Here is a 16,052-nt window from a genome sequence, read left to right as displayed (position 1 = left end):
TATATATATATGTGTGTGTGTGTGTGTATGTATATATTTATTTATTTTATTTTATTTTTTTTAAAGATCTGTATATATCTATTTCTCGCATGGGGATTGTAAGGGAGGATGTCTCCAGATATACACACGATAAAAATGATTAATTTCAGAATATTACCGGTAGGTGTCGGCAAAGGGGCGTTATTTTGTGACATTGCATTAACTGTTAAACAACCTAATAGGTCGCTAGATAACGTGCGTAATCTCGATTCTTTTACATTAAGGTACACGTGACACGGCGATATATTTATTCGGGAGCATGAAACAATACCATCACCGTCACTCTCTCAAGAAGATCCGTTGCCCAGCAACGCGACCTTAAATCGGCGGGCGTGGCCTCCCGTCTGAAAGCCCGCGCTGATTGGCCGGATCCATAGGTGTGTCGGGAGGTGTGCGCCGTCGCGTCCGGAGCGAGCGAGCTCGAGCGCTGTCAGAGCGGTTTGACAGCAGCGGTCGCGGTGAATTTTAAATAGGACGTTTGAGGAGTACTACAGCCTCCCTCGCACCACCGAGCTGAGTTTTGGCAGTGTCACAGAGCCCGTGTGCTTTATTCCTGCCTGCATGGCGGCCTGGGATTGGGAGGTAGACGCGTAGCTCTTGTAAACAAAGCGCTTGTGTAACATTATGATCGTGTTTTATCCGGTTTTACGGCCGTAATTACTGTAATCGTAGGCTTTTAACTGGAGCAAAGTAAACATTCACATAAGAACACATGTCTGCGCTATTTTCGCAGCGAGAGTCTTATCGCATACTCTGTAAAGTATAATACATGCGTTTGCTGTAGTTTATCAAGGTTTGAACTCTTGCTGCGACCAAAGCGAAACTTGTCGGCGTCTGTGGTGCGCGCTTACAGCGATACTTTTTCTCTGTGTATTTGATATATATAACTTTGCACACTAAAGTTAATGTAATGTTAGCTAACGTAATCATGCACACTCCCGTGTCATATTTACATTTTTAAGAACACTCCTGTGATACAATTTAGTTAAAATTCCAATTATTTTGTTTACAGTTCCATTTAGAGTTTTCGTAAAAATCTGTGCAGCTGCTACTTTTGAATCATAAATATACTTCTATAGCTTTTATTCATTATATATATATATATATATATATATATATATATATATATATATATATATATATATATATATATATATATACATACACACACACACACACACACACAGTTTATTGGCAAATAACATAATGCAGGGCAAGAGTGACAGAGCCTATATAATGTAGTTATATTCCCCCCAAAATTCAGGAGATTGATGCAAACAGCCCAAGTACAAGCTTTTTTTCATAATTATATTTTATGATACAGTTAGGCAGTATTACACGAGTGCTGTTTTGTACCAAATAGCACAAGGGGGACGTAATACTGATTTTATACAACAGCTCAATATAAAAAAAAAATAATAAATACTGTTATATTTTACACACAATATTGTCTAAAACCAGTACTAGCTATTGAAGCCACAGCAGAGCTGTTACGCAGTGTCCAAGCAACACGCAGTTTTAAACTAATCAGGTGAATCAGTGATTCAGTGGCCCTTTGAGAATAAATAATAATAAAATCAGAGAAGATCAAATCCATATCATTAATACAAAATAAAGTGATAGCTCGCTCGCCAGATCCCCCACCCTAAAGCAATTTTTTAAAATATGTATTTCATGATCTTCCCATGTAACACAACAAAGGCTCTGAATGATCTTTTGCCCCACGTCTGATTAATAAATCGCACTATAATGACTAAATCAACTGACAAATGTCTTGATGTCTATGTAGATTTCGAGTGGTTTTCAAACACTACGTTCCTATTTATATACCTTGTTTCGTTTCAGTTGCTGTTTATTTAATTTCTAGAAACAAATATGCAGTTACCCGCCTTTCTACCACTGTTACTTGAGTTAAGCCCACTCGCTGTCTGTCCCTCATCAGGATTCATTAAATCGTCAGCGTTTAGCACAGTTTTTCTAGCCCACACATCAGTGAATACAGGGCCCATTCGGCCCTGTTACGTAACACGCTGAAAGGGTCGCACATATCCCAGCGCCTCGTGTCCTCTTCCCCGTGCCTGGCGTCATCGTGTGGGCTCTGAGAGTCGAAATCAGGTTTGAGCTTTGTCGGTGTATTTCCGTTAAACGTGATACTGGCGTTTTACTTAAGCCATTTGATGCATCTTAGAAATCCGAGGCATCTTTGAAAGCGGATCCCTTAAAATGGAGTCGTTTTATAGCCTGTTTCATAATCTTATCTCCGTGGCCAAGTTTCTTTCACCCTGTTGGCTTTGTGAAGCGCTTTTGATTGTCACATATCATCTGCGAGATTAGATTAAGGCCGATTTATGGAGAGATTGTCATGTTTAATTCAGGGTTCAATGAAACATCTGGCCTACATGGAGGCACCTGCTTCGCTCGCCCCATGTTTGCATTTCATAGTCCATGTGAAGCCGTCCGCCTCGACTCGACGCTGAGCTGTCTCTCTGTGGGCTGACGGGATGTTTCCTGGGCGTGCGGAAAGAAGACATTCCTGTCCTATTGTTAAAATCCCAGCGGTTTTGATTATAAATGCATCCCTCCAGGTTCTCTTATCTGATGCGTTCAGCTCGCCGAGGCGTCCGTTTGCTGGTGCAAAGCCAGCCAAACTCCTGAACAGAGAGAGGCAGGCATGTGTGTGTGTGTGTGTGTGTGTGTGTGTGTGTGTGTGTGAGGATTCGGACTTTGGCCCTGGAAGGGGTGCGTGTATTTATTGGCAGCTGGTAGAGCAGAACCATGAATCGTGATCTGGTAAGCACTGATTTCATTCTGCTTCGCTCTGTGTGATGATTCGAACCCGGTTTGTGATTGTTCTGTTCCGCTTTAAGCAGAAGGCCTCACCGCCATTGTGAAAAGTGGAGTAGTTCTCTTTTGTACAAAGGATGTCTTTTTTGTCGTACTTGGCTGTATTTTAATCAGCGGCGGATAAAAGTTTCTATCATTTACATTTTGAAGGCATTTTTAAGAAAAGCAATTTCCTTACGGCTTTTAAAGATATTTTTCAGGGTAAAGTAAATATTTTTCATATTTCATAAAGGGACTTTGTTGACCTTGACACACAAGCGTGAGGGTCTTTTATCGTCTGCATGTTTTTGAATGTCAATTGCAACATTAAACTTTAATTTAGAGACAAAATTATAATTACAAAATGCTTTTTTTAAGAAACAATACTTATTAATATAACTTATTTTATATTATTATTACTAATAATACCATTATATATAATTGTATTATAATGTTAAATATTATAATATTAACATAATTGCAGATAACAGCAACGATAATTATACTATTTAATAAATAATTATTAAATTAGTAATAAATAATAGCTAATTAATATAAAATTGTTGTGAATACTTTTTTCTTTATAAATAGTAAATATACTTTTTACCCGCCGACAATTATTAAAATGTATTTTTAAATCAGAAATTAAAAGCACGCTTATCACAGAAAATGTATATTTAAACTGCACTCTAATGTGTTTCGAGTAATCGGTAAATGCAACAACAACACAAAAAAGCCGTATCGTTGACCTTTCACCAACACCGAGCAAATAGACTCGTCTTTATTTTTGCCAAGTAATCTTGACCCACATCCAAACCGGAGAGATTCATCCGTTGCACATGCTGCTTGGAAGACGTGCATTTTATCATGCTCTGAATCAATATTTCTTTCAAAAACAAACTCGCACATGGTCTGTGGTCACAGATTGATCTTTATGCTTCATTTGGGCCGTTTCTAGAGATTCTGCTTGGTCATCGGTAGTTGGCCGATGCAGTGGAAATTTCTACACAGATGTGTTTGCTTTACGTCTGCTGTCTTGCGCAGTTTCGCGCCGAGTCCAAGGCTGGTTCTGAAATAACGATGGGGAACGCATGATCTGCATGGCCTCCGTAAAACACGGTTACGGCTTTTTTGTGGGGTAGGATCGAGTGTGTAGACATTCATCGTCTTCCCGTGGATCTAAACTGCGATATTGTCGTTGCGCGGTCAAAGCGGACGGTCGCTAAAGATCAACCGGGAAGGAGGGGGTAAACCAGTCCCGTCAGCTGTGACCCTCCACAACATGCCTCCTCCTTTTCAGCACGTAGGCTAGGAGCTTGTGTGTCCTCCTTCAGCCAGAATGAGAAAAAGCAAACCTCGCACTGTTAAAAAAAAAAAGCGTGCTGTTACTCAGCGCTTTGTCAGGTCTTCAGTCTTGTTGTTTAGATTTATCGTATTTTGATGCTCATTAATGGATATGACATCTGCCGTGAATCCTATGCGCGCTTTGAGATATTTGTGTAGAATTGTTTGTCGTTTGGAAGCATCCGTGAGCTTTGTTTCTGCTGGTTAATGGCTCAGCCGGTCTCCACGGGCGCATTTCCATTACAGCAGAAACTGGCATCTCTCCTGCGCTCCGCTTGGCTCTCGCTCGTCGTCATGAGGCTCAAGTCATGCGTGTGTGTGCCCATGTGAGTGTCTGGGTTTACACTGAATAAATATAGTAGCTTCAGCTTATCGCTCTCCGTCTCGCACCCTAACACACAATTACTGTAGGTGCACACATGTAGTCTCACTCTTGTAGTCTGGTGTGCTGTCGACGTCTGGCTTCTTACACTGCAAAAAGAAATAAACAAGAAATAAATCGAGCAATAGTGTTGTTTCTAATAAAATATAACCTAAAAATAAAGTCAATTTGAAATGTTGGAATAATTACATACTTAATTACATTACATAATTACATAAAATAACAATACATTAAATTAAAAGTGCATTTAAATGAATTCTATACTTGATTAAAAGTTCTAATAAATTATCTTAAGACAACTGGATATAAGATATGTTTATAAATTAGTGCCGTCAAACGATTAATCACTTTTAATCGACCCCCCTCCATGCATATGCATGTTTTGTGTTTTTATTATGTAAATATAAATAACACATACAGTATATTAATTTGAAAATATTTACATGTATTTACATGTCTATATTTAGACATGTGTTATTCATTATTAATTAGTAATTTATATTATGAATGAATGTATTTAATAGGTAAAATTAATTCAATGCATGTGTTTTTATATACGTAATAAATATACACAGTACTCATACATATATTATCTAAACAAAAAAAATATTTTGTATGCTATTAATCATGATTAATCATTTGACAGTGCTAGTATAAATATGAAACTAAAAATTTAGATTTTTTTATAAAATATTTGTGTCATTTTAAACATGTTTATATATTTGAGCTGAAAAACAAAACTCAGAGGTTTGCTTTATTTATTTATTTAAGGATGTTTTTATACTTTTGCTGGAAAACGGACAAAACCAGAAAATTAAATTTTTAAATGAATTGTTAATATTATTTTAAAAGTTATTATCTTGCGCAATTTTATTAATAATGCACATCTATCTTGTTTTAAGAATATTTCGCTTCCCGAATCAATTTTAAGCATGCTTTCCTAAAAAAAAACAAGGATTTTTTTATTCAGTGTACCAGACTGTATGTTTCTCCAATAGGAACGCTTGTTGCTTCACTTGTCTGTGCACGTTGTGTCACAAGCAGAATCAGGTGTGAGTCACGAATGATTGTGGTGCATTTCTGGGAGAGCGGACGGCTGCGTGCTTTGACCCGAAGGATCACGCTGAGCTCAGGTTTCAGGTTTCAGCTGCAACAGCTGGACGCAAACAGATGTGAACAGCCGGGTAAGTTTTTTGCTTCCGTCGAATCGGCAGAGCAGAGAGAGCAGGTATAGGTTTAGAAAGCTGGACGGCTTCCTCTCGCAGACAGAGCTGGAAACTGGGATTGTCTGCCAAGGGCTAATTTATGATGGGATTCGACAGGAACATCTTGTTTACCATCAGTCGTCAATGTTAGTGCAGGTTTTGTCAGCTTTTTAGCATGGGCAGAACTGCAAGAGAGGGAAAGCGTTTTCTTTTTTCTTTTAGACCGGCTGTGTTTGTCCCTTGAAGGTAAAGTGTATTGTTTCTTCCAGAAAAGCGGTGATCTGTTGCAGAAGTGCTGAGTCTGGCATTGGTTAGCCTTCCCCATGTGACTGCTGTAAGAAATTAAAGGGTTGAGTGGAATGGCATTTGAACCGTTGTCCACAAGACCCCTTGAACTGCCATAAAAATTCCCTGGAGAGCGCCTGAATCCATTTCGAGTGGTTACATTTTTTTGTAGAGGATTTTTATCTTCTTCTCACATTCGTGTGCGAGTGAATGATACCGTGATATCAAGCAAATGAAGCGCATCAAAATATCTGCCCTGCGACCCCTACTTGGCAGCCGCATAACAACACCACTCGCGACTTCTCTGACACTTGTAGAAATTGAAACCGATTGGATATGGTTTCCACCAAATGTTCAGTTCACCTCAGTCGTCTTTGGTCGGTCTCTTTAAGCTCACATGGCAGGACAAATGAGATCACATTCCTGTGATGAAACAGCCCAGAGCCTTTGAAACGCTCCCTTCATGTCTAAATGAAACGCTGCCATATCTGTGCTTGGGGTTTCCTTGGCAACCCCCCCTTGAACATGTTACTTATGCCACTTGTTCAGCGTTGCTCTGAATGGAACTTCTTCTAGTCACTGTTTCACAGATCCCAGGCTGCAGTTTGCATACCAAGTAGATACAGAGTCTCCTTTTTTTATCATCACGATCAAACGGGGCTGTTTAAAGTGATGAAATTAATAATAAATAACCATTAAAATAAATATGAAATAAAGTAATTACTATTATTATACACTGATATCAGGGCATTATTTGGAAAGAAAACTCATGAGGCTTTACATATGCAAAAAATACTACCAAAAAATCTATAATTAAAATCTATTCGTAAATGTAATGTTTTTGTTTAATTAAAAATCTGTAAAATCTGTGCATTGTGTCTTGCAGCCTTTTAAAACCTTTTCTTCACTCAGTCTTCACTTATCTCGCAATTGTTTGTCTTTGCAGACTAATGAATGATTCAAAGCTTGCCGTGGTCCAGCGCCATGGTAGACATGCCGAGCCTGTACAGTCCTTTGTCCCCACTGGGCGATCCTATTCTGGACAGCCCACTGTGTGGAGAGCTCATTGGTGACATGGAGGTGCTGGAGGACATCTCACAGTCCCTCAGTGACGATACCTTCAACTCCCTCCACGTGCTGGACTACCAGTGCAACAACACAGCAGCAGACAGCTCAGCTAGCTTAGGTAGAGCATACAGACACAAACAAACACCATCCTAACCAATCAGGCCCCTTAACAATTAAGACTCATCTGCGAAGGTAAAGAATTAAACCTTTGCGTTCATTTTATGGCATATAAACAAGTTTGGACACACTTGTCACTTGTAGCTTACAACTGGTTCTTCAAACGATGTACATTATATTACTTTAGATTATTTTCTATAATATTTTTACAGTTAGTCAAAATTACATTTGTACATTATATGTTAAAGCATTTTAAAAATGATCACGCATTATTTTAGGGTCCAGTTATCACCAATAATTAACAAACCATTAATTATGCCTCAGTCAACTCCTAATTTGGCGCTTATTAGAATATGTGCTTTACAAGTACTAGTGAACAGCCGATAAGTTAATAATAGGCATGCTAAAAAGCTAATAAATAGTGATAATTGGTGCCTATACTAAAGTGTTACTAAAATAATCATAAATTGTAAATGTATACGTAGGCTTGTTGGGTGTGTTTGTCTTTTAGATGTCTTAACACCAGCATCTAGTCCGTCCTCAGAAGTGTTTGGGTCCAGCGCTGTCCAGGACGAGAACTCGTCTGGTTCTCTGGCCCTCGAGTGTCGCGTCTGCGCCGACCGGGCTTCTGGTTTCCACTACGGAGTGCACGCCTGCGAAGGGTGCAAGGTAAGCGCGCGGGCAATGCGCACAGTGGAAAATTCGCACGCGGGTGCCGAGAGTCAATACCAAAACACCCTCAACTTTTTCCCGCTTGGCATCAGCGCAGACACTGTGTTACACTTTCAAAACCGCAAACCTATCCGGGACAGAAAACACTTGAGCGCACACACCAGGGGTCAACAGAAAGCACATGAGTTTCCGTAGTATTTTCATAGCTGCTTTTGCAAAAAGACTGAGAGTTCCCCCGAGGCTTGTTCTCTCTTCGCACATGTGAGGTGAAGCGTGTACAAGAGCTGTTGCTTCATGCGGTGCATGTCAAATTCATCAGTAGGTCTGCACACAACACATCCCAGCTGACTCGAGCCTGGGTCACGGCCGCTCTCGTTCCTTTAAAGTTAACTACTACCAGCCCAGTTATTGCCATGTGCCATGTGTTTTTCTCCAGCAAGAGCAGACTTTGACCATTGGCACCCCTTAGGGTGCAATTAAGCCAGGACAATTACAAAGAGGTTTATTGCCGATGCGGTTTACCACTCTTTCACGTTGTACTTTGGTGAGACAAATTAAAATAAGCTTTAGAAATAATTTTTTTAGTTGACAGTTAGAGTTAAGCTTGTTTTAAAATGAAATACCAACTATTTCAGAAGATTTAAAGGAACACCATCGGTATTGCTGTGGACCGACAGGTTAATTATTCAGTTCAGGTCACTGGGTTTGAGCTTTATGCTCCTCTGGTTTCACTAAATTTCATGTTAGTTACTTATATAGTTTGACATTTACACAGTGTCCTAAGTAGGAAAGATACCATAAAGCAACAAGCCCTAAAAGCGATATTCCTGTGTAAATCTGCAACAAGGATGGGACGTTTTGTTTTCCACGTTTACATTTATTTAGTTTAAAAAGTATCTATTACATTTAGTATCTAGCACGCAATTTAAAATCCTGTAATGAGCCATGTAAAACCTTTGCCCCTGGAACACTGTATATATGTATATATATAATAGAATTTGCTTCAAATGGCACAAACTCAGGATTGCATGTCTTGTAGAAGCGGCTAACTGTAACACTTGCTATTTTTTCTAACTTCAACTTTCCAATTTGTAAATTTCTAAAAATGCAAATATTGCTTATCAATATTGCTTGCTTTTTCTCTGAAATCAGTAGCGCTTGGTCTGGGTTTATTGAAAATGCAAATTTTATACACTAAATGCAACATTCTGACGCGAAACTCTAGATGGCGCTGGCCCATTTCTAACTCAGTCAGACATAATGACATAATTCACACGGAGCACCGGATTGGTTTCCTTTCACGTCGGCAGCCAATGAGATTGCAGCTCAGCTTCCAAATAGAAATAAGTGCTTGCCACAGCAGTTGCAGCACGCTTTAGAAACCCTTCACCTTCCCCAGCTCCACCTGCTTAGATCTGCTACAAGGTGATTTCACGTATGGTATATATGGGGGTTATTTTCTATGTTTTATTTTTTCATTCTTACATGCAGCCGCATGTCTGTGGATGTATTATCAGTATCAAGTCTCAATACCGTAGCAGCGTAGCGCACCTATAAATGTAACATTTATGTTTGTGTTTTCTTTTGAGATACATGTGGAAGAATAAATGAGTCATTTGCAGCAGGCAAATGTATTTTAAACTTCACTTCCCAAAGCTTTCGAGAGCAGTAGGAAATAATGCATCGGCAGCGTGGAAGGTGTGTCTGTCCTTGGTTGTTATTTAGGGGCTGTACTGTGATGAGCCGCTTCCTCAGTCCGGTTTTATCGTATGGTATGTTCGGTGCGTAGAGATGCGTCATCGCTTCTGTATTTAGCGCCGGGAGCTGTCATGAGACCGAGCTCTCGTCTGATACCTGTTTCCATTGTCAGGCACGTGTTCCGCTTTTCCCACTTAAATAATTTGCCTGGAGGGACACAGAAAGTCAGTGCTGTAACCGTGACCCTTACTACAAATACCAGCACTCGTCAACACAGTGTATATTCTGATGAAGCTGTGAGGGAGGGCTCTTCAAAGCGCTGAGAAAGCTTCATTCGCTGCACCAACATTATCATTCTTGCTTTTTTTATTTGATTTTACCTAAGTGATTATAAACAGCAATAATCTCAATGCAACTTTCCCAAGCATCCTACGCAATTTTTTTAACGTCAGGTTACGCATGATTCTCTTGCTTTGAAGACCGCGAGTACGGTTCTCCGAAGAACATTTCCCAAAAATCATAATTTCTTTAATTTATTGTCATTTATTAACCAAGCACAGAAAGGCTTCTAGAAGCTGTAACACTTTTTATGCAAGCTACATTGAGCTGTACATCTGTGTTTGTTCATAGGTACGCTGTGTTCTTGAGAAATAAATATCGTTATCTTGTGAATCAGCCTTCTTATCACATGTGCAATTAGCGTTCGGTTTATTAAGGTCATTTTATTACGGTCTTGTAAGGTTCTGCTCTGTATTGGAAATTAAGGGCTAAAGTTCTTACACAACCAATTCCCAATGTAAACATATATATATATTTATTACAAAGCGGTGGAAGAATAAGTTGATGTTCAATTTGGCATCATATAAATTCTGACCATGTCTTAATTCACCCTTGCTATTATTTCCGTATTTATTTATTTATAGAAAACGTATAAAATAATAATAGCGATCTGTTGGAAGTTTTTTTTCAAACTTTGAGGGCGTTGACATATTATTACATGAAATTAATTCCTTAAAGTACTATTTTTACCTTATTTGTTCAGACACCCAAACAATTTGTTCAACATTTTTTCCGAACCCATCCGGTAATCGGTCGATTTTATTCAAAGAAGTGTTTGTGAAAGTTTAACGCTACAAAAGCGGCACCTAGTGAGGCAAAAGATGAATTTGCATTTTCATTCAGACCAATGCAAAAAGACCAACAATTGTTTCATGCTGATTTTTTTTTTTCTTACAAGTTTATTTTTTTCTTTTTTTTCCCCACAGGGGTTCTTCAGGAGAACCATTAGACTCAAACTGGAGTACGACAAGTGCGAACGCAACTGCAAGATCCAGAAAAAGAACCGCAACAAATGTCAATACTGCCGTTTCCGCAAGTGCCTTGCTGTGGGCATGTCCCACAACGGTAAGAGCTTCAAAAACAGCATATCTCTACGATTTAGATTATACACAATCAGCTTATGGCTTGATGATTTAGGATCTTTAATTGCTTTATCTGTAATCAAGATGGTGTTCCGTTTTATGGCAATAATAATTCGTAGCATGTAGTTATTTAGTTCTCTAATGTAAGGTCAGGACAATTAGATTATAACCAAAACAGAGAACAACAACCTATACACACTCTTCAGCATCATGACGTAGCACAAAATCCACACCTTCCAGGCGCTATCAGAAGCGAGGCGACCGGAGATGAACCAGGCCACACGGAAGATACACGCCAGGCCCGTTCTCTCACGAGACTTTGACCCAAAGCGAGCATAGCTTCTTCTGTTAGCGAGAGCTGATGTCACGTGCCGCTGTTAGCACAATCCCTTCAAAGACAGATCTGTATCGTGTCACGCCATACCACCCCCCAGCCCCACCGTCTCTGCCCTTTGTCCCGGTGCTGATGAAGTGGCAGCAGTGTGATGACCTAAAGTTCTACTACTGTTGGCTTGTGTACAATTCAATGCGTTAATGTACCGTGATTAATTATTAAAAAAACCAAATAAACGCAATCAGTGGCTCCTGACCCAAAGTTGAGTTTGGGGGATTTTCCTATATTCCAGTATGGATCTGTACGCAGACCAGTTATGTTATCTGCAGTGTTAAGTTTTAATCAGGCAGGGTGACGAAGCAATTTCACCACAGCAGACTGTAGACTGTTAGTCGTGATGTGGAAAGGAAGCAAACGTCGAATGAATTCATTTAGTGATTTAAGGAACTATTTAATTAATCAAAGTAATATAATTATGCATGTAATGTAACATTTCACGTAACATTTAGCAGATGTTTTTATCCAAATCGGCAAAAGATGAACAGGAAAACTGCTTTAAAAAGCCTATATATATATATATATATTACAGTACATTGTCCGTGGTAGCATGCATTTGGTTTCATTGGTACTCTGTGTGTGTCTTACAGCTATCCGTTTTGGACGGATACCCCAATCTGAGAAACAGAGGCTGAAAGCAGAGCAGGACGTCAGTGGGAAAGAGCAGCACGAGTCCCAGAAGCCGGACACAAAGAGTCTGGTCAGGCAGATGCACGAAGCCTACCTCAAACACTTCCACATGAACAAAGCCAAAGCACGCGTGTTTCTCACGGGCAAGACCAGCACTCCGGTGAGAGACTGCTTTTTAGCTCAGCAAAATGAGGCGGCTTAAACTTACAGCAGAGAGTTCCCAAATGTTTTTGTTAGTTGAACCCCCTTTAACCTAAAATAATTACATCAAGTACCCTTATGAAATTAGAATTAGAATTTGTTGTCATTTCTGTCATTGTTTTAATGCGTACATTCTAAACCTGTATGGTTTTCTTTTTCTGCGGACTATAAAAAGATATTTTGAAGAATTGAGCTAATTAATTAAATTTATTTAAAAATGTAATGTGTTGCTGCGATCAAAGCAAAAAAAAAAAAGTGTTCATTGTCACATGTGGTGGTGGTCTTCTTTTTAAAGAAACGTGATTTTGTGATGAACAGAATCGTCCAAAGATCCACATTTATCTGAAATAAAAAGGTTTCGTAGCATTACACACTATACCATTTAAAAGCAGGAAATAATACTTTTATTTAGCAAGGTCCCTTTAAATTGATCAAAAGTGATGATAAAATATATTTTTGATACAAAAGATTTCTATTTGAGATGAATGCTGTTCTTCTGTACATCCTATTCATCAAAGAAACCTGAAAAAATGCGACTCGGCTGTTTGCAACATAATAATAATACAGTTTTTTTGAGCGGCACATCAGAATATTAGAATGATTTTTGAAGGAATGGATATAACTGGAGCAACAATGCTCGCAATTTCAATGAGATTGTAATATATATGTTATTTTAAGTACTAAAAAATACTGTATTGCACTCTTTTAAGAGGTAGTGTACTTTTCCCAAAAAAAACGTTACTTAATGAGACTGAGCTATTCAGCTGACTTTGTCTGACTGTCCTCTCCCCGTCCTTCATCGAAGCCCTTCGTCATCCACGACATGGACACCCTCCAGCACGCAGAGAGGAAACTACACACCCAGCTGCTGGGCAACGTGGCGTCCGGAGACGCCTCATCTCTGCAGGAGAGAGAAGTGGAGGCCCGCCTCTTCCTGTTCTGCCAGTACGCCTCGGTGGAGACGGTCACGGAGCTGACGGAGTTCGCCAAGGCCGTGCCCGGCTTCGCCGCCCTGGACCTCAACGACCAGGTGACTCTGCTGAAGTACGGCGTGTACGAGGCGCTCTTCGCCCTGCTGGCCTCCTGCATGAACAAAGACGGGCTGCTGGTGGCTCGCGGCGGAGGCTTCATCACCCGAGAATTTCTGAAGAGCCTGCGCAAGCCCTTCAGCGACATGATGGAGCCGAAATTTCAGTTCGCCATGAGGTTCAACGCCCTAGAGCTCGACGACAGCGACCTGGCTCTGTTCGTGGCCGCCATCATCTGCTGCGGAGGTGAGGCGCAGAGAGAGCAAGGGCGGTCTCGAGCGCATTTGGAAAGCATTATCTAAATGAAACGCCACTTAACGGCGACTAGCAGCTTTTGAAAATGGGCTTTACCCGGGAATGAAATACTTGACATGAAATGGATATGTCATGCGGTTACACGCTGTACTCTAACTAGAGCCAGGGTGCTGAAACGGAGGGCCAAGGGTCACGAAGGGGGGAAAAAGAATAGCATTATTCCAACAAATTACATTTTTAGGGGCTTATCAAACGGTATTTGAAATGAAAGTTTGGAGAATTGAAAGGAGCATTGGACAAGTATAGGGGGGAAAGGGTACTTTAAATATATAAAGAAATGCATACATACGTAAATATGTGCATTCAAAGATATATAAGGTTGAAACATAAGGTTGAAAAAACATGAGGGTATTTTTTTATGAAACCTCAGACCAAACCTTTCTGACCATGTCTGGAAGGACAAGAGGGAGCGTAATTAACGACAGAATTGTCAGTTTTGGGTGAACTATTGTTTTAATGTCATCTCTAAGTAGGTTAGTTGTGGTTCAGGTTGTTTTTATGTCACCTCTTGAGTCCCGCAGCCAGCAGCTTTTGAGAGGCACGGCATAATACAGGTCGGGGTGAGATGGGTGTTTCGGGTATGGCTAGCGAAAATAACCGCAGTTTTCTCACCCGCCGTTTCCAGCAGAGACCCCGAGAGCAGACGCCTCCACAGACCACGACTTCCTGGAGAGCCTCTGTTTTCTTAAACCTTATATATGCTAAAGACGCAGCGCTAGCAAAAACAAAACAACAGTGGACACACTGTACAGTAGCAGCAGCGACGTCGTGATGTTTAACTCAGACGTTGACACCACAGCAAAAGAAAGTGCTTCATTTTAAAAATGCGGCATTAATATCAAAATGGGACACTGTTGTAGTCCAAAACCAGGTAAAAGCAGCACAGGTGTATTTGTAGCCAACGCATTACATTGTACGAGTCAAAATGATAGATTTCATCAGGATATTAAGTGAAGATCATGTCCCAGGAAGATGTTTCGTAAGTCTCCTACAGTAAATACAGGTAAACTTGATTTCCGATTAGTAATATGCATAGCTGAGGACTTCCTTTGAACAACATTAGAGTTGTTTTTCCAGCTTTCCAGCTTTTAAAATAGTCGGATCTCGGCCAAATATTGTCCTATCCCAACAAACCACGCAATACATCATACATCAACGGAAAGCTTCTTCATTTTACGACTGGCTTTGTGGTGCAGGGTCACAAATCAGTAGTTGAAGTAAAAATACTGGCACGAATCGTTGGAGTAATTTCTGTATCTATTTCTTCATCACTCTTACTCATCTACTCGTCTCTCTCTCTCTCTCTGTCTCTCTGGATGTCCACCGACAGACCGTCCGGGACTGAGCGACGTATCGCACATCGAGCGCATCCAGGAGAGCATCATCCACGCCCTGCGGCTCCAGCTGTTGTCCAACCACCCCGACAACGCCTTGCTCTTTCCCAAGCTGCTGCAGAAGCTGGCCGACCTGCGGCAGCTGGTGACGGAGCACGCCGAGCTGGTCCAGGAGATCAACAAGACGGAGGACGCGTCACTCCACCCGCTTCTGCAGGAGATCTACAGGGACATGTACTGACCTCGGAGGGGGAACATCTTCCGTTGGATGGGGCGCTGCCGGGAGGTTATAGGGTGAAGCCAGCGTAATTGTAGGCCCAAAACTATAGCGTCAACCTTTAATAGGGCACAGACCTTTACAAGGTCACTGCCCACAGTCCCGTAGAGAAGTGCAATAAACGCTTTTGTAAATTTGCCAAAAAGTGAAAATGGATGGCACTGAAAATACATGCCTCGGCTCACCGTAAACTGGCAGCAGACCATTAAAGTGCCATCTTTAGCTACGTGAGCATCCGCTTATAGCGCTAGAGCGTAGCTGGCTTGTATTGTTTTGGACAAACGTAACTTCCGGAGCGGCTGGCGTCGCTCTGCACTTTTCAACTCGAGCACATCGCCGCCTCTGCCAAACAAGCACCAGCAGTTAAGACTCGGGGCCTGGAAATTATATAGTTATGCTGAATGAGGGGTGTGTTTTTTTTTTATCGTATGTTTTAATGCTAGAACGAAACGTGTAGAGAGAGAGAGAGAGAGATATAAATCAGACTGTTCGTTACCTCATTTCAAACGCTTGTACATTGAGCATCCTTTGTAAAATCTTTTGTATAAAAATATTATTGTACACTGTATAGCACTCCAACTGTAATTTTATTGTACAAATGCGTTAGTGTTCAGACTTAGTACCTGCCTCCAATTGGTAAATTATTGGGGTTTTTCCCCCCAAGTAAAATTGATTTCGAGCAACAATCCGATCAGAAAGTGCTTTGCGGACGGTTGCAGTGTCATCTTTAGTTGTGGTTTTGGAGGAAGCTTAATTAATGACTGATCTCATCTGGTGTTTATAGTTTAAAATGAAGCCTAACGTTGATGTAAAAAGTTTCTT

General features: G+C 40.5%; 1 protein-coding gene across 1 annotated transcript; it reads left to right on the top strand.

Annotated features, from left to right (window-relative positions):
* The first annotated feature begins 464 nt into the window (after positions 1 to 464).
* pparaa (peroxisome proliferator-activated receptor alpha a) lies at positions 465 to 15,796 on the top strand. The gene is made up of 7 exons (XM_043236699.1): positions 465 to 621; positions 7,025 to 7,264; positions 7,775 to 7,932; positions 10,899 to 11,037; positions 12,036 to 12,235; positions 13,082 to 13,550; positions 14,950 to 15,796. The coding sequence occupies exons 2-7, from the start codon at positions 7,033 to 7,035 to the stop codon at positions 15,192 to 15,194; spliced, it is 1,443 nt and encodes a 480-aa protein (XP_043092634.1). The 5' UTR covers positions 465 to 621; positions 7,025 to 7,032; the 3' UTR covers positions 15,195 to 15,796.
* The last annotated feature ends 256 nt before the right edge of the window (positions 15,797 to 16,052 follow it).

The sequence above is a fragment of the Puntigrus tetrazona genome, chromosome 4 (assembly GCF_018831695.1).
Source record: "Puntigrus tetrazona isolate hp1 chromosome 4, ASM1883169v1, whole genome shotgun sequence".
Lineage (NCBI taxonomy): Eukaryota > Metazoa > Chordata > Actinopteri > Cypriniformes > Cyprinidae > Puntigrus > Puntigrus tetrazona.
Note: the sequence above shows the minus strand (reverse complement) of the source record. Positions and strands in the feature narration are given on the sequence as shown.